Source organism: Panthera leo, chromosome E3 (genome assembly GCF_018350215.1).
Source record: "Panthera leo isolate Ple1 chromosome E3, P.leo_Ple1_pat1.1, whole genome shotgun sequence".
NCBI classification, from domain to species: Eukaryota; Metazoa; Chordata; class Mammalia; order Carnivora; family Felidae; genus Panthera; species Panthera leo.
The window spans coordinates 41,165,962-41,184,891 of record NC_056694.1 but is presented as its reverse complement, the minus strand read 5'-3'; the positions used below and the strand labels follow the sequence as shown (position 1 = coordinate 41,184,891).

Here is an 18,930-nt window from a genome sequence, read left to right as displayed (position 1 = left end):
GCTCTACTTCATTCCATCCTAAAAAGCAACTATGATTTAGCCAGTCCCTTATTGAGGAAGTCTACTTGGTTCCCGTTTTCTACAGTTATAAACGCTGTAGGAATATTCCAGAACAAATTTATCTTTGTACGTATGGGAAGTATTACCAGTGAGCTATGATCTTAGAACTGGCCATCCTGGGATGTGCTTTCACATCTTCAGATGTTGAATTACCCACGAGGTGTATCAGGATTACTTAATTCTTCATCTCTTCAGTTCTGAATGAGGGAGAGCACCCACCACAGGATTAGATGCCCGCTAGGAAATGTCCTTTTCCATTCTTTGCCCATTTTCTATTGAGCCACTAATACCATTCTAGTCAATGACGATGAATTTTACATAGAACTAGCTTGTTGTCCTCCACACTGCAAATATTCTGTCCCAGCTTATTCTCATTGTATGTAAGGCAATTTTTTTTAGTAACCCCTACAACCAACGTGGGGCTGAAACTCATGACTCAAATCAGCAGTCACATGCTCTTCCAAGTGAGCAGGCCAGGAACCCCACATATGGGTATTTTGGATACACTAAATTTGTACGTTTTTACACAAATGCACACATCTTTCTCTTATAGCTTCTACACTTTATAGCACCGAGATGACAAAACAAAATCCATTTTGGGGGGATCCACCTGGGTATTTTACTACCGGTTGGTACATAGTTTACTGTTCGTTAAAAACAAATCCAGTTTCTCCATACTGGCGGAACACACCTCCTTCAAAATACACTACACGACTACGTGCTTCAGTCTGTTTCCAGTTCTTCTACTAATCTATTTCGTAGTTGTAAATTCATCAGGTCATTTAAAAAATGCGTGGACATTCTGATTTAGCAGAAATGCTGAGACTTATGATCCAGAAAACATTGCTGAAACTGAGATTTCAAACAGACACTGGTGTACATACCAGTTTCTGAAACCTGACATCCCAAGATAATGGCCTCTTCACATAAGCATTTGCAGTTTACTGAAGAATGAAACTCACAATACAGAAAAATTCCCTTTCTGAGCCTCTTCTGTTAGGTGACCTGTTGCTAAAGGCATTTTTATTTTTAGTTAATTCCAAGATTCAACACTGAGAACACGCTGTGGCTAAAGAATGAATCTGAAAAAGAACTGTTAATTTTCATCACTTTAAAAGCTACTGGATTAAATAGAATTTACTCAAGTTATAATACATCCTTCAAAATGGCCTTTGGTGAGGAGGAAATGCCTTTCCTTGGGTTTTGTTTTTCCCTGACTCCCTCACACCAAGTTCTGTCCCTTCCCAGTCTTCACGCAGAAACCATTGTGAATGGCATCAACGCCACCCCACCCTTTAGTTATTTAGAGACAGATAGTGTATGAGTGGGACAGGGGCAAAGATAAAGGGAGGCGCCAGTGCAAAGCCCAAAGCAGGGCTAGATTTCACAAAACTGTGAGATCATGACCCGAGCCGAAACCAAGAGTTGGCTGCTCAACCGACTGAGCCCCTCAGAGGCCCCTACATCAAACCCCTTCACTGACCTCTAGTCATACTAGCGATGGATGATTAGAGAAAAGAAAAAACTTAAATAGAGTGACTCTAAATCCTGCATTCTCAACGGAGAAAGGGGTAAAAACGGCTTAAGGGATGAAAAAAAATCTCAGATATCACAACGGTTTGTGGCCTGGAAGTGACCACAGCACGCAAGCTAATATGCAGGGTATCTATGGTAACAAAATTTCATGGAGGGGCAAGGGACAGACAAATTAGGAATAAAGATCTAAAAGGGCTCCTTTGGGAGGCAACATTTTTTTAAAAAGTTGCGAAATTCCATTTTATTACCACTAAATTGCAAATATTTAACACTAAAGGGGTATAAACTGGTATCATGGCTTCATCAACAACAGAGTAACAATAGAAACAACATACAGAAAAAGGACATTACAGAACTATCCTGCAAGGATCAACACACGCATCCCCTACAAGCCAGCAATTTCTTTCCTCGGAATAGACCCTAGATAAATCCTAATACGTGTGCACCAAAAAAGATATTCAAGAACACTCATAATACTGTTTGTAACAGCAAAAAAAAACCTAGAATCAACCTGTCTGTGAATAATGAATGGAGTTTGGGGAATAGTCAAGCAGCAATGAAAATAAACCATATCCAACAAAATGGGTAAAAAGAGACATACTGAATGAAAAAATAAGATTACCAAGGATCTATATTATGAAACAATTTTTCTAAAGCTTAAAAACAGGCAAAAGTATAATGTTCAAAGAATCATAATAATACGTAATCAAAAACACCTTGAAAAGGAAAGGATAGATATGAAACGCACAACAGTGTCGGGGTGGCAGACATACAGATGGATACCAAATGATACTGGCCATGTTCTAACTCTAAGGGAGAGTGGTGGCACAGTAAGTATCTCTTCAATTATTTTGCTTCATAACTTACAAATCTCACATTATTCTCATTAGTTGATATTTGGCTCTTCACAGTAGGGATGAATTAACACCAAAAAAAACTTACATCTAATTCAAAAAACAGGTCCCTTTCTTTACTTGCAATCTCATAGTCTGCTCGGAGGGCCAAGTCGTGGATTTTGGTACATTCTCCTAAATCCATGCGCTGTAAGAAAGAAACAAAAATTTACACATGAGCATCTACTCAATGTAGAAAGCACACGACCTGGTGTTTCAACTGTCACCAAAATAAACAATACCTCTTTGAATACTAAACTAGAATAAATAAATTAAGAAACCATGCATAGCCAAGAAGCCTTACTTTTCTTTCACCACGATTATGTGACACTTGTATGCATTTAAGTGTGAAGGTTTGTATCTCTTTCAAAGCCAGAAATAGAATAACAATGAAAACCACATTAATTAGCTTTTGCTAGTTTTATTTTTGCATCAGTCATAGAAAAAACGTCTATTCAGTGAGTATCAGCATGGGGGAGGGGAAGGTGGCAAGGAAAAGGCCAGAAAACAAGATGCCATCAATACAAATTTCTAGGCATTCCTTCCTATAATCCTCACTACTCAAGACGATCAATGCTTCGGGTGCAGAGATAAGGAAAAGGAAAGAGCAGATAGCAATCAGGTTTTGGCAATTCTAACAGAACCTGACGCTTAGTTTTGTGTAGCTCTTTGTATACCAGAAGGCATAAAGCAGAATGGGCCAATTCAGAGCCAAAAGAATCCTCCAAACATTCTCCTAACCTAGTAAATGACCCTTGACATAACTGGGGACATAGATTGCGCCACAAAAGGCTCTTTTACTAAAACAAATGGCTTGTGTTACCGGTAACATTAGCCTGACGTGACACGCTATCATGTGTTGTACACCTATGTAAAACAAACAACAGGGCACATTCCTTAACTAAATTCGGAGTGTGGGACTCTGTGATGGCACCCTCCACCTGTGGCCATCACGAGAGCACAAGGAAAGTTTGTATGCTGAGGATCATGCTATCAAGTCAGACAGGGCAAGTTAACAAAAGCCAATACCACAATGAGGAGACATCTCTGAAATCCAAGCACTTGGGACAAAAGCACAGGTATACATAACTAGCAAACAAAGAATGATGGGAGTCCAGGACCTCCTGTAAGCTCAAACTACAACTATGTCCAAAATGAGTTCAAAACCTTCGTGGATTATAAAGTCCTTAACATCTTAGGCAAATTAGGGAGTCTCGTGGTACCTAACTCTTGAACCACAGTCTCACAGAAGGTGCGCGCCATGCTCACTAACGAAACGTCCTTTAGAATCACCAGTGAGAACCAACAGTGGGCTCCCTGGTGTAGAGCTTATCTTCATTTGATCTTCATTTTGATCATCTTCTGCATTTAAATGCTGATGACCTTTTTTCTCCTTCACTGTTGTTATCGTGAAGTCATATGTAGCTCACGTATGTTGGTTCACAGGGGCATCTAGAGGCAGGGCAATAGTAGTTCTAGAAGCCAAAGTTGCAAATAGAATCGCTGTCCCTGTACTGCAGACAACTTTTGCTTCATTCACTCTTAAGTATCAATACGATTTTTTAAAATATAGTCTCCACAAGAGAAAGGTAAGCACTATAGCTGCAAAATAACTGGCAAACACCAGGAATACTTAAAAGCTAATCCAAGTTCTGTATCTCAAAGAAAACCTACCGTCAGAGGAAACACTAAAACCTGAAGTACTAAGCCTTCAGTACATGTAATGTAATATAATTTCAGGAATAGAATTTACTCATTCATCACTTATGTAGAACACCCAGTGCTCATCCCAAGTGCCCTCCTTAATGCACATTGGTCATTTCGCCCATCCCCCCAACCAACACCCCAGGCAGTAACCCAGTTTGTTCTCTGTATTTAAGAGTCTCTTATGGTTTGTCTCCCTCTCTGTTTTAATCTTTTAAAAAAAATTTTTTTAATGCTTGTTTATTTTTGAGAGAGAGAGAGAGAGAGAGACACAGAGTGTGAGCAAGGGAAGGGCACAGAGAGAGAGGGAGACACAGAATCCGAAGCAGGCTCCAAAGCGGAATCCGAAGCTGTCAGCACAGAGCCCGATGCTGGGCTCGAACCCACGAGCTCTTGAGATCATGACCAGAGCCGAAGTCAAACACCCAACCGACTGAGCCACCCAGGCGCCCCCTCTCTGTTTTTATCTTATTTTTGCTTCCCCTCTCCTATGTTCATCTGTTTTCTTTCTTCAATTACACATAGGAATGAAACCATACAGTATTTGTCTTTGACTTATTTTGCTTAGCATAATACACTCTGGTTCCATCCACACTGTTGCAAATGGCAAGATCTCATTCTTTTTGATCATCTGATGACATTCCGTTGTATGTATACCACAGCTTCCTTATCCATTCATCAGTAGATGGACACTTCAGCTCTTTCCGTATTTTGGCTATTGTCATTAGTGCTGCTATAAACATTGGGGTCCATGTGCCCCTTCGAATAAGCATTTTTGTATCCTTTGGATAAATACCTACCAGTGCAATTGCTGGGTCATAGGATTAAGTACTAAGCATCTTAAGTACAAATCAACCTCCATTCTAAAAATTTAAATTGTCACGGGGTGCGTGGGTGGCTCAGTTGGTTAAGCCTCTGACTTCCGCTCAGGTCACAATCTCACGGTTCATGAGTTCGAACCCCGCAATGGGCTCTGCATGAACAGTGCAGAGCCTACTTGGGATTCTGTCTTTCTCTCTCTCTCAAAAAATAAAAAATAATTTAAGAAAACAAAAATTTTAATTGTCAGGAAAATTTTGACATTTGTGAACCACACAGGAAGAAATTCACTGCTGTCTTCGTTTGGGTGAGAACTCTCAGGCAGCCACTGCTAATGCAAGCAGTGGACAGGGCTGGGTTCCACGGTTACTCCCTGTCTATACATTTTCAGCTTTGCCAAGGAGGGAACAAAGTACTGGCTAATTTCCCTGGCAGCTGAACACCAAGCAGAGCTGCAATGTCACATTAGGCCCTTCCAGAAGATTTCAAATGGCTGTTAAATCCAGCTTGTCAGATCTTTTTTACCGAACAAATATCTGTGTTCGCTACCTCCTAGTGGTCTCACACTGGGCAGGGAACTAAACACACAGGGCAGGGAACTAAAGGCTCTTTCCAGAACGTGTGGAAAACAAGTTCTTCCACTGAGGCAAGTTACACTACCTTCCTCCAGTTATCTTACTCTCCCAAACTTAACAACCAATACTGTATTTTCCCATTAAGCTGTTTTTTTCAAGTTTATTTATTTATTTTGAGGTGCCTGGGTGGCTCAGTCAATTAAGCGTCAACTCTTGGTTTTCACTCAGGTCATAATCTCACGGTTTCATGGGGTCGAGCCCTGCGTTGGGCTCTGCGCTGGTGGCATGGAGCCTGCTTGGGATTCTCCCTCTCCCTCTCTGCCCTTCCCCCATTTGCACTGTCTCAACCTCTCTCAAAATAAATAAACTTAAAAATTTTTTTTCAAAAATAAAATTTATTTATTTTGAGAAAGAGAGCACGAGCAAGCACACGCACACACAAGTGGGATTGGAACAGAGGGAGAGAGGGAAAAAGAGAATCCCAAGCAGGCTCCGTACTGTCAGCACCGAGCCTGATGTGGGGTTTGAACTGATGACCTGTGAGATCGTGACCTGAGCTGAGATCGAGTCAGACACTTAACTGATTGAGCCACCCAAGGGCCCCATAGCCTTAACAAAACTGTAACATCCATTCCACCTTGCCTCAGGCCTACTAATGACAGGAGATGGTTCTGAGCAACAACTTGGGCCTGGAGCAGCCCATGGAAGACTAAAGGTTATACCCACCTTCATTCAGCCACTCTAACTTTTTTTTTTACGTGTTTTATTTTTGAGAGGGAGAGGACATGAGTGGAGAAGGGGCAAAGAGACAGAATCCCAGGCAGGCTTGGGAACTGTGAGATCAAGACCTGAACCAGAGTCGGATGCTTAACTGACTGAGCCACCCAGGCACCTCTAGCCACTATATTTTAAAGAACCACATTCATTCCATTATAATTTGACACAAAACACAAACTCCTCAGAAGACCCGTCATTCAACTCTACCCCTCACTTCCCCCTCCGATACAGTCCACACCAGTGAGGCCCGACCTTTACAACCGCTTTCATCCGATTTTCCAACCCTCATCCTAGTCGTCCCTCAGCAGCCCCTGACATTTGTTTATTTGCATTTTCACAGTACCATGGGTTCTCCTGGGTTTTCTCCTCCTCCTTAGTCTGCTGCTTCTTAGACTCCCCTAGCAGAGCCGCCCTCGGCCAACCCCCCCCCCAGGAGTGACCCTGCTCATTCCGTGCCTTCTCATAACTCATCCGATTCGACAGTCTCTGCCTGCCTCTCCCCCTCACTCCCACCTCAGACACGCCAGCAACATTCCCACTGTCCTTCAGTTCCAACTTCCACCCAGAGCATTATAACCCCTGAGAAGCCTTTCTTATCACTCTACCTAAAACCATCCATTATCCATTTAATGCCTGTCCTCTTCCTCCACTGGAATAAAGACTCTGTCTTACTGGTACCATTTCCCCAGTGCCTGGCACACAGCTGGTGTCCAATAAATACCTGGTGAGTTAACCTGTACCTACCACAATAAACGCTTGTAAGAAACGCGCTCATTCTCCCTATCTTTCTCACTGGCATTCAGGAACAATGCTACCCAGCGATCTGACCTCCCTGCTCGAAGTACCGAAATGCGTTACTCATGCGCGTCCATCCCCCTCTGCTCCTTCTGGCTTCTCCCACTAAGATCAGTCAACAACTCCAGGTTGTGATGCACCCCCCCCCAACGGGATTTTCCTTCAGCTGAACTACTTTCAACTACTGGAAACCATTAATCTACACTGACGGTACCCAAAACGATTAGCAGCAAAAGGTATCTCTACCCAGGTCAAACTACAGGCAAAACCTCAGGTAACAAAAGCACAGGGTTTGACATTCGTTTCTTCTCTGTTCTCTGAAGAGTGAGCTTGAGAATTTAATACATGAGTGGTTTTCCACAGGCTGCTCCCCCCACAAGTGTAATAACAAAAGTAATCATGAAGAAAATGTTCCCTAGTGGATGCACATTTGACCCTTAAAATGAAAAAATAATATAAAATAAAATGAGTACAGGGGCGCCTGTGTGGCTCAGTCGGTTGGGCGGCCGACTTCGGCTCAGGTCATGATCTCGCGGTCCGTGGGTTCGAGCCCCGCGTCGGGCTCTGTGCTGACAGCTCAGAGCCTGGAGCCTGTTTCAGATTCTGTGTCTCCCTCTCGCTGACCCTCCCTTGTTCATGCTCTGTCTCTCTCTGTCTCAAAAATAAATAAAACGTTAAAAAAAATTTTTTTTTCAAAAAAAATAAAATGAGTACAGTTTTTATATTCCATAAAGTAGCTATGCAATCTAAAATGGTGGTCGTCGGGGCGCCTGGGTGGCTCAGTCGGTTAAGCGTCCGACTTCGGCTCAGGTCATGACCTCACAGTCTGTGAGTTCAAGCCCCGCGTCGGGCTCCGCTCCTGCTTCCGATTCTGTGTCTCCCTCTCTCCCCGCCCCTCCCATGCTCACACTCTGTCTCTGTCTCTCTCTCTCAAAAATAAACAAACATTAAAAAAATTTTGAAAAAAAAAAAAAAATAATAATAAGATAAAAAAATAAATAAATAAAAATGGTGGTCATCTTTATCGGACTCCTTTTCTGTAAGTAGCTGAATCACGGCAGGTAATTCTCCACTCTTTAGTCTTTTTCGATCCTATCTGACTCTGAAGAAACATACATTCCATAACACTAGCATTTATTTGTTTGGGTTGTCTCAAGTGAACATAAAACTTTAGGGTTTATATTCACTGGAGCATGTGCTGATTTCTTGAGAGGGTGGCATAACACAAGCCTAAAACTCATATTCAAACAAAACGCTAAAACCTCAGTGTTAAACCCAACTGATTTTTTAAAAACCTAAAAATTTGGGGGCTACCTGGGTGGCTCAGGGGGTTAAGTATCCTGCTCTTGATTTCAGCTCAGGTCATGATCTCAGTGGTTTGTGAGCTCAAGACCCATGTCGGGCTCTTTGTTGACATCACAGAGCCTGCTTGGGATTCTGTCTGTCTCCCTCTCTCTCTCTGCCCCTCCCCCACTTGCTATCTCTCAAAAAAAAAAAAACAAAAAAACAAAAAAAACACACACCTAAAAACTTGGGGAAGAAATGTACCTTGTTGTACCAAAAATTTACCAGATGTCTGACGTGAAAACAAACCAACCCAGAATTTTCAAAGTATAGGCTGACCTGAAGCATACTTTCAGGTTTGGCCAAATGACACTAGTCAGAGTACTTAGTTATGAATATCTCCATATAAATGATTCAATGAAAATCTGCTAACTTACAAAATGAACTTTATAGCAATAACACATGTCTCGTAACACCAAATGCCACCAAACCAATGCCACGGGTCTATCATTTGAAGGACAATAGATGATTTCTGCCTGGTAAAGGAAAAGAGAATTCAAGCTGTAAGCCCCTCACTGCCTACACAGCCCTCATCTGAGTGTTTGATGATATTCTCCCAAACCCAAATACACCTACCGTCCCAGCCAGGATATCATGGGGGCAGCAGTCCAGAAGGTGACTCTTGCAGACACGGTCATCTGTAAACTTGACCCTCTGTCTGGTTTCGTCTCCTGAAATTCATTTGTGGTTTTAAATAAGACAATATTATCACGTTAAACACAAAAGCATATCTGGTACAACAATTCACCTGGATGATTGGCAGACTACGAAATACAATGAAAAGCTGATCTAGAGATAATTTACAACTGGAGCGGAATACAGATGTTTTTTGATGCTGAATGTATCATGAAGAATCACACTTAATGAGATCTGACTCCATCATTGTGCCAAAGAAGTCAAGGAATCTGAAGTAAGAGACTGAGCACCAAAAGGCCATTAACCCCGCACATACATGTGGGGAATGATACCAAAACCCATGCTACTCAGAGGGCCATGAATCACCACATATGACTTATAGCTGGTAGTTTCTCCACCAACAGAAGCTACATATTAGTCTTATCGTTTTGCTATGGACAAATGCATAGGCAGTATTTTGCCCAAAGTCACATGAAGGAGAAAGCTTTCAAACTCTACCACTGACTGATAAATAACCTAGACCTAGTCTTCCTCTCCCCCGTCACCCCCACCCTTAAAAAAGAGAGTTGGCACCTGGGAGTCACTTTTAACAAGACAATACCGGAAAAAAAAAAAAAAAAAAAAGGAACTAGGTTAGTCAATACACACTGTGAGTTCCAACACATACTGTACCCATCTGCATTCTTCAAGACCTCAGCTGCAGAATTTTATGCCCGCTGTTGAAAAGTTTTAAAGGAAAAGTTTTCTTGCCCAACCTGCAGTAAGGAAGTCAGGGGAATGATACATAAAAGTAAAGGCAAAGTGGAATGTGACAAATTTTAAAGCTAATCTGTGTATCCACAGAGCTGTGTAATACTAAAGGAGGAATATATTTTAGGATTTGCAAGCATCCAGGATTAATGTTGTGTCTTTTTATTGAAAATGTTTTCTTTCTAAACTACACTTTTAAAGTTATTTGTGAAAAAAAGCAAACACTTTTTTGTTATAACAGCTTAGAAATTGGTTGTGACTCACGGCTCGATGAACATGAGGCTTTTCTGCAACTCCCTTGCAGATTGATGTAGGCAGGCAAAGATACACTGAACCTTTATAAATAAAATAGAGGGGCCACAATTGTTCAGTTTGTATGAAATAAAAATATGGGAAGCAATTCAAAAGCAACTCAATATACAAAGAAAGCTAAAAGAGCACTTATTCACCTATGAGATAAAGTGCAAAGAATCTGCACAGCCCTGCGAATGTGTCCATGTGAACTTACAACTTCGTTACTTCAGTAGAAAAGAAAACACAAACCACAGCAGGTATACACCTTTGCGAGGTGCAACCGCTTTCTCCTGAACACAACCATCATGATCTTTCACTCCTCCCTACGACAATCAGTGCAAGACCTACCTAACGACTGCCAAGCGCTGGCCAAACAGAGGCTCTCCTGTGTGACTAGGGGGAAAGGGGGCTGGAAAAGCACTCGGCAGGAACCCACGTTAGAAAAGCTCAATTCACAGCTCCCCTCGGTACAGAAGAGGAACGGCGGGGGTTTCAAGGCCCATCCGGCTCCCTCGGGTGTATGTAGCTTCTTCCCCGAGGAGCCTCGGAGGAGCTCCACCACCCGGCTGTCAGCGACCTGGAGCCCACGCTGGCGCCAGCCCTCCGCCGACTCCCCGGTTCGCGGCGCGGGGCCGCGGGAGCGGGAAGGAGTCGCGCGGCGCCGGCCAGGGAGAAAGTCGCAACCGCAAATGGGGAGGGGACCCATCGCCAGCGAGGGAGGGCCCGGCCGCGGCCGCCTCCAAGGCGAACCGGCTCAGACAAAGGCCCGGCGCCGGCGGTCGGCGCGCGGGGGAGGGAAGGGTGCCCGGCGCAGGCGCAGACGGTCGCGGCCCCCGCCTCAGGCCGCCCGGCGGCCTCGCCTCACTCCAGCCCAGCCCCTCGCCAGGCCTGTCGCCCGGACTCACCGTCCCGGGCCGTGCCCATGAGCTGGTCCAGCAGGGCCCGCATCTGCGCCTGGGCGGACATGATGGCCGGCGAGGGCGGCAGGGATGGCCGCGACGACTCCTCTCAGCGCACGGGCAGCAGCGGCGGCAGCGGCGACGAACGCTGGTCGCGTCGGCCTCGAGCCCACTTAGCTCCTTCCCGCCGCGGGGGACGCCGGGAGGAAGTGCGTCAGTGCCGGTGTTGAGCCTGCTGGGAAATGTAGTTTCTAAGGCGGGATAGGGAAGGAAACTCCGCCCTGTAAGAGACAGGCGGGAGGGGTCCAAACAAGTTGCCCAAAAGGGGAAGCCAAAAAAGTCCCCACCCTGATTTTATTCTAGGGCCCAAGACCTGTATGTTCCACTGGGACTAAACTGCAATAAAGTAATATGAATATGGACAATACAAAACGAAAAAATAAATCTTATGTGTTTTCTTGCTGGCAATGAAACCCTTTTACTCCCAGACTCCAGTTTTTCTCTACTGTGAAATGGGGATTCTAATGGTGCCTGTCCTATGACTTGTGAGAGTTAAGTCAAGCCTGGTATTAATGTTAGATTCTGTGATTACAATTTTATGGTGGTCCATCTGTGAGGTCAGTCGGCCATCCATCAAGGCTATTCTATTCTAGCTCCAGCCACACCAGAGATTGGCCATGAGGTACTATTCCTTGAGTAGAACAGCCAGTCACATGAAAGTAGGTTGATTACATTGGATCCTTTTTACTCTAGGCGGACAGTGATTCATCCCTATGGAACTGTCAACTTACACAGATACGTGTTTGTTTTTCCAGACAACAGTGCCTCTACACTGGCCTCTACACACATCCAAAAGCTTGCAGAATGCCTGATTCATTGACATGGGATCCTGCACAACACTGCCTCATATCAAAAAATATGTTTCATGGTAAAGCAGATCAGGTATTTATTTCTGTATAGCAAGCCACTTAAAAAACTTAGTGGTGTAAAAGAGTTGATTTATTATTTCTCATCATTCTGTGGAATTCAGGCAGGGCTTAGCTGGGCCTAGGCTCTACTACTCTAGGTGGTGTTGGCTAAATTCACAAAATTGCTTGTATGGAACTGGGCTAAGGTCCAAAGCTTCATTGACACGTCTGGTTCCTCTGTAATGCTCCACATGGCCTCTCTCTCTGTACAGAGATCACGTCACTCAAAAGTCTAGCACAAGCTGCTTTATAGTATGGCAGATGGGAAACAAAAAAGTGAACATGTAAAAATTGAAAAAACGCTGCCCGTATGAAATGATAATAATAATATTAGTTTGTGGGATTTAGCAAAAGAGTAATAGGGGCGCCTGGCTGGCTCAGTCAGTGGAGCATGCAACTGTTGAACATGCAGTTATGAATTCGAGCCCCACATCAGTGTAGGGATTACTTAAAAATAAAACCTTGGGGTGCCTGCATGGCTCAGCCCAGTAAGTGTCCCAACGCTTGATTTCAGCTTGGGTCGTGATCCAAGGGTCCTGGGATCGAGTCCCATGTCAGGCTCTGGGCTGAGCAGGAGCTTGCTTACGATTCTCTCTCGGGGCACCTGGGTGGCTCAGGTGGTTAGGCCTCCATCTCTTGATTTCAGCTCATGTCATGACCTCACGGTTTGTGAGTTCAAGCCTCATGCTGGTCTCTGTACTGGCAGTGTGGAGCCTGCTTGAGATTCTCCCTCTTTCTCTGTCCCTCCCCCACTCACACTCTCTCTGTCTCTCTCAAAATATATACACTTAAAAAAAAAAAAAGATTCTTTGTCTAAAAAAATAAAAATAAATCTTTAAAAATAAATAAAATATTTATTTAAAAAAATTTTTAATGTTTATTTATTTTTGAGAGGGAGAGAAGAGAGAGCGCAAGCAGGGGAGGGGCAAAGAGAGAAGGAGACACAGAATCTGAAGCAGGCTCCAGGCTCTGAGCTGACAGCACAGAGCCTGATGGGGGGCTTGAACCCAAGAACCAGGAGATTATGACCTGAGCCAAAGTCAGAAGCTTAACCAACTGAGCCACCCAGGTACGCCTCCAACTCTCGGCTTCGACTCGCGTCATGATCTCAGCGTTCCTGGGATCAAGGCCCCCAGTCCGGCTCTCTCAGCGTTCCTGGGATCAAGGCCCCCAGTCCGGCTCTCTCTCTGCTTGGGATACTCTCTCTCTGCCTCACTGTCTGTATGTATGTATGCACACACTGTCTCTCTGTCTCTCTGTCTCTCTGTCTCTCTCCAAATAAATAAATAAACTTTAAAAAATTGTTTAAATTTAGATTTGGTTAAATATTCATTGTAAAATTTCAAGGATAATCACTTTAAAAATATAAGTGGATTATAAAAATTGCAGGCAGGTAGATGGGAAAAAATGGAACAAGAACATTAACAAAGTTAATCAACCTGAAGCATGCAAGAGGTATTGAAAAGTGAGACAAATAAAAATTAAAAATGAGGGACACCTGGGGGGCTGAGTCAGTTAAGCGCCCAATTTCAGCCCAGGTCATAATCTCACTGTTCCTGAGTCTGTGCCCGGCATTGGACTCTCTGCTGTCAGCACAGAGCCTGCTTCACATCCTTTGTCTCCCTCTCTCTGCCCCTCCCCACCCCTGCAGGCACCATCTCTCGTCTCTCTTTCGAAAATAAGAAAGAAAAAAATTAAAAATGAAATGGCTAGGGGTGTCTGGCTGGCTCCGTTGGTAGAGCATGGGAGTCTTGATCTCAGGGTTGTAAATTCAATCCCTATGTTGGATGTACAGATTACTTACGAATAAAATCTCAAAACAATCTTCCTTAAAAAAGGTAATAAGGGCACCCGCGTGGCTCAGTTGGTTGAGCGCCCAACCATTGACTTCGGCTTCGGTCATGATCCCAGGGTTTGGAATCAATCAATACCCTGTTGGGCTCAGTGCTGAGCATGAAGCCTGCTTGAGATTCTCTCTCTCCCCCTCCCCCTCTCTCTCCCCCTCAGCCCCTCTCTACCACTTGCTTTCTCTTTCTCTAAAATAATAATAATGATAATAATAACAATAATAAGGCTAAATGCAAATTGGCAGCCTGGATTAGATCCTTGAACAGAGAAGGGACAGTAGTGGGGTGCCTAGGCGGCTCAGTTGGCTAAGTGTTCAACTTCGGCTCAGGTCATAACCTTGTGGTTTGTGGGTTTAAGCCCATGTTAGGCTCTGTGCTGACAGCTCGGAGCCTGGAGCCTGCTTCAGATTCTGTGCCTCCCTCTCTATCTGCTCCCCCCCTGCTCACACCCTGCCTGTCTCTGTGAAAAATAAATAAACATGAAAAAAAAGGGGGGGGGGGACAGTAGTGGCAAAATTGGTGAAACTGAATAAAGTCTGTGATTTAGTTAACCATGAAGTACTAATATTAATTTCTTAGTTTTGACAAATGTACCATAGTCATGGAAGCTGTTAATCTTAGCGGAAACTGACTGAAAGGTATATAGGAACTCTTTTATTGTCTTTGCAAGTTTTCTGTCAAATTATTCCAAAATATAAAGTTTATTTAAGAAGCAGTATGGCGGGGCACCTGAGTGGCTCACTTGGTTGTGTGTCCAGCTCTTGGTTTTGGCTCACATCATGATCTCACGGTTTTGCAATTTCAAGCCCCATGTCGGGCTCTGTGCTGAGAGTCTGCCTGGGATTCTCCCTCTCTTTCTGCCCTTCCCCCTCTCGAGGTCTGTCTCTCACAAAATAAATAAATAAAGGTAAAAAAAGAAAAAGGCAATACAGTATAGGGTGTCTGGCTGGCTCAGTGAGTACAGCAGGTGACTCTTGATCTCAGGGTCCTGAGTTCAAGCCCCTCAAGCCCCACATTGGGCTCGGATAAATGTAAATAAATAAATAAATAAACAAATAAATAAAAATACGTAAATAAAAATAAGAAGTAGAGGGGCACCTGGATAGTACAGTTAACTGTCTGACTGTTGATCTCAGCTCAAGCCTTGATCATAAGTTCAAGCCCTATGTTGGGCTCTGTGCTGGGCGTAGAGCCCACTTATAAAATAAAAAACGCACAAACCTCGAGATCATGACCTGAGCAGAAGTTGGACTTTTAACCAAGTGAGCCACTCAGGCATCCCTAAGCTTTTTTTTTTTTTTTTTTTTTAATGTTTATTTATTTATTTTGAAAGGGAAAGAAAGAGAGCACGCGCGCCCACACATATGAGTGGGGGTAGGGCAGAGAGAGAGAGAAAGAGAGTCTCCAGAAGGCTCTGCAATATCAGATATCATGAGTCAGATGATTAACCAACTGAGCCACTCAGGCACCTCTAAAGGGAATACTTTCAATTCCTGCTTATTTTTGCTCCTGTAGGATTTTTTGGTAGTTAACCTGTAGGTAGTAATCCTGTAGGATTTTTTGGTAGTTTGGTAGTTAACAAGCTAGCAATGTTACCTCCTATTCTTTATTTTTATTTATTTATATTTTTTTTGAGAAAGAGACAGAATGTGAGTCGGGAGGGATAGAGAGGGAGACACAGAATCCGAATCAGGCTCCAGGCTCTGAGCTGTCAGCACAGAGTCCCACACGGGGCTTGAACTTGTGAGCCAGGAGATCATGACCTGAGCCGAAGTCGGACGCTTAACTGACTGATCCACCCAGGTGCCTGTTTCCTTCTATTCATAATCTCCTAAAACTTTTTACATCAATGTGCACTGAATTTTATTGACTGATTTTTCAGCATATCTTGAGATGATTTTGGTTTTTTCCTTTAAGCTTTTAATGTAGTAAATGCCATGAACTTTCTAATGATAAATGGTCTTTATATTCCTGGAATAAAACAATTTGCTCACGGCTTGTTTACTTTGTGCATATTGCTAGATTCCATTTGCTGATATTGTTTGGGATGTTTGCCTCTGTGTTTATAATTGGATTATAATGTCATTTTATTTTACTAATCTCTTCTAGTTTTGGTATCAAGGTTAAATTGACCTCAAATTTAATCTTTCCCTATTTTTTGGATGTTTGTATAACATCGGAATGACCTGTTTCTTTAAAAGTTGGTACAATTCACCAGTAAAACTATGTGGGCCTGATGCATTCTTTGAGGAAGAAATTTAAAGTTAGATTTATCGTGGTGCCTGGGTGGCTCAGTCGGTTGAGTGTCCGACTTTTGATTTCAATTCAGGTCATGATCCCAGGGTCATGGGATTGAGCCTTCAGTCAAGGCTTGGCTCAGAGCCTGCTTAGGATTCTCTTTCTCTCCTTCTGCCCCTACTCCTGTGAGCATGCACATGCTTTCTCTCTCAAATAAAATAATCAATTAAAGTAAGATTTATGATGATCTTAAAACTGGTGCATAAAAAATTAGCTTGGAGCGCCTGGGTGGCTCAGTCAGTTAAGCGTTGTACTTTTGATTTTGGTCAGGTCATCATCTCACGGTTCACGTGATCAAGGCCCGGGTCAGGCTCTGAGCTGGTACTTAAGAGTGTGCTTCGGATCCGCTCTCTCAAAACTAATAAACTTAAAAAAGTATTCCCTTTAAAACTAGAAACAACGACGCCCACAATTGCTTCTATTTCACAGTCAGCTCGGAAGAGCAAGAAAAAGAAATTAGAGACACAAGAATTGAGGAGGAAAAAACAAAATCGTCTTTTTTCAGACGATGGTTATGTTGATAGAGAATTCAAAAGAATCCCCCAAAAGACGTTAAAAATGAATTTAACACGGTTGCTGGTTAAAAAACAATGTATGGAGGGGCGCCTGGGTGGCGCAGTTGGTGAAGGTCCGACTTTGGCTCAGGCAATGACCTCACAATTCGTGAGTTCCAGCACTGTGTGGGGCTCTGCACGGACAGCTCAGAGCCTGGAACCTGCTTCAGGTTCTGTGTCTCCCTCTCCCTTTGCCCCTCCTCCACTTATGTGTACACACTCTCTCTCTCTCTCTCTCTCTCTCAAAAATAAACATTTAAACATTTAAATAAACATTATTTAAATAAATATTTAAGTAAATAAATACACAAACCAATGTATGGACCCAATGTGGGGTCTCCTGATCAGATGGGGCCACCACAAGTGGGGCATCCCAATAAAGTAGGGGCCGGTAGCACAGGCAGTGAAATAATTCACCCAAGGGGCCCCCGCGTGACTCTGTAGGTTAAGGGTCTGACTCTCGATCTCAGCTCAGGTCATGATATCATGATCACGAGATGGAGCCCCGAGTCAGGCTCCACACTGGGCCTGGAGCCTGCTTGAGATTCTCTCTCTCCTTCTCCCTCTGCCCCTCGCACACGCCCTTTCTATCTCTCAAAAAAATAAAAAATTCACCCAAAGCAGAACAAAAGAGATAGACGTTTATTGAATTTATTGAATACACAAGGGAGCAACAGGTGGGACAGCAGAGGAGAGACTGTCTTCAAGGGAGGTGGTGGAGGCCACAGGTGGAGTGAGAGTATGGGAATGTGTGGAATTTTCCCTTTTGGGGTAATGTTAGGAACTGTGCCTGGTGGTTATTGGTCAGTTAGGGCCTAAGGCAATTTCAAGGCGGGTTGCATTATTAACAAGACTGTTTGCATGGTCTGTTTGCAATCAACTTGGTGGTGGTCGCCGTGGGCCCTTTCACCTTGATCAAGTTTCCACTGCTCAAGCCTGTTGACTAAAAGCATCCTCTACAGAAAGGTATACACTATTTCCATGTGGCAACTACAATGAAAAACATTATTTTTTTAAAGACACCATTTTCTTCTTTTTTTTTTTAAGATTTTATTTTTAAGTAATCGCTACACCCAACATGAGGCTTGAACTCAAAACCCTGAAATCCAGAGTCCCATGCTCTACTTGTGACTGAGTCAGCCAAGTGCCCCTAACGACACCACTTTCAATAGTACCGAGAACCACAAAATGCCTACGAGTAAATCTAACAAAAAATTCAAAAGACTTGTATGCTGGAAATGAAATATCTTACTGGAAGGCGTCACAGAGAGCTTAAATCAAGTGGATGGTCAGTCTGTGCTCTTGCTTAAAAATACAATATCTAGGGGTGCTCGGGGTGGCTCGGTCGGTTGAGGATCCGACTTCGGCTCAGGTCATGATCTTGAGGTTCGTGAGTTTGAGCCCTACACTGGGCTCTGTGCTGACAGCATGGAGCCTGCTTTGGATCCCCTGTTCCCCTCTCTCTGTGCTTCCTCTGCTCGCACTCTGTGTCTCAAAAATAAATAAACAGTAAAAAAAAAAACAAACCCTGTGGGGTTATTTTGTTAAACTTGCCTGATTGTAAAATTTTCCTCAAGAATGGCTAAAGCTCATTAACGTAAGAAAAAGGTGGAGGTATCTGTCCAACTAAATATCACGAGTTATTGTATAACTGAGATTCTCTTTAGCACAAAGAGGGAGAGAACAGTAACAGAATAAAGGTCCCAGAAAGAAGCTATGGGGAAACTCCCTCGAGCTCCCAGTGCTCCTGTAAAAAGCCCTGGTCTCCTTAGACCCTTCGCCTACATGAGAATTGAGAATTCGATCTGCAAGCATTTACTTGCCCAGTTAATTACGCTGCTCCAGAAGTATAACTTCCTGTATCTCTCTGAGAGAGCCAAGTGGTTAAACCTTGGATTAGGTGCGTAGGTACTGGGGAGAACAGAGTGTTCTCTTTCCAGTTATTTACATTTCAAGGAATGAGAACCAGGAACTTGGAGACAGCTCCAGGTCCTAAAAGTCTAGACAAGAGACAGTAGGGCTCTCTGGCCCCTGGAGAAACTCATTTACATGGATTTACAAGGACTGGAGTAGGGAGGAGACCCCTTTCTAGAGGGGAGGAGGGCATCTACCTCTTCCCCTTAATAAAAGCAGAAAAGGTACTTTTCCTCATCCCTCACCTATGTTGCAGGGCCACTCCTG

The 18,930-nt window shown here is 43.6% G+C and overlaps 1 protein-coding gene across 6 annotated transcripts in view; it reads right to left on the bottom strand.

Moving 5' to 3' along the window:
• Nucleotides 1-11,314, bottom strand: part of LUC7L (LUC7 like) — a 36,681-nt gene extending 25,367 nt beyond the window's left edge. For 2 of the 6 annotated variants that reach the window (XM_042922771.1, XM_042922769.1), the window contains exons 1-3: nt 11,089-11,314; nt 9,080-9,174; nt 2,539-2,637 (exon numbers count right to left, since the gene is read on the bottom strand). In XM_042922771.1, coding sequence (XP_042778705.1) covers nt 2,539-2,637; nt 9,080-9,174; nt 11,089-11,149 — 255 coding nt within the window. In that variant the 5' untranslated portion in view covers nt 11,150-11,314. Of the gene's footprint in view, nt 1-2,538; nt 2,638-8,473; nt 8,516-9,079; nt 9,175-10,153; nt 10,225-10,531; nt 10,547-11,088 lie in introns of those variants that run through there. The other 4 variants (XM_042922772.1, XM_042922773.1, XM_042922768.1 and 1 more) reach the window with 4 other exon arrangements.
• Nucleotides 11,315-18,930: the final 7,616 nt, after the last annotated feature.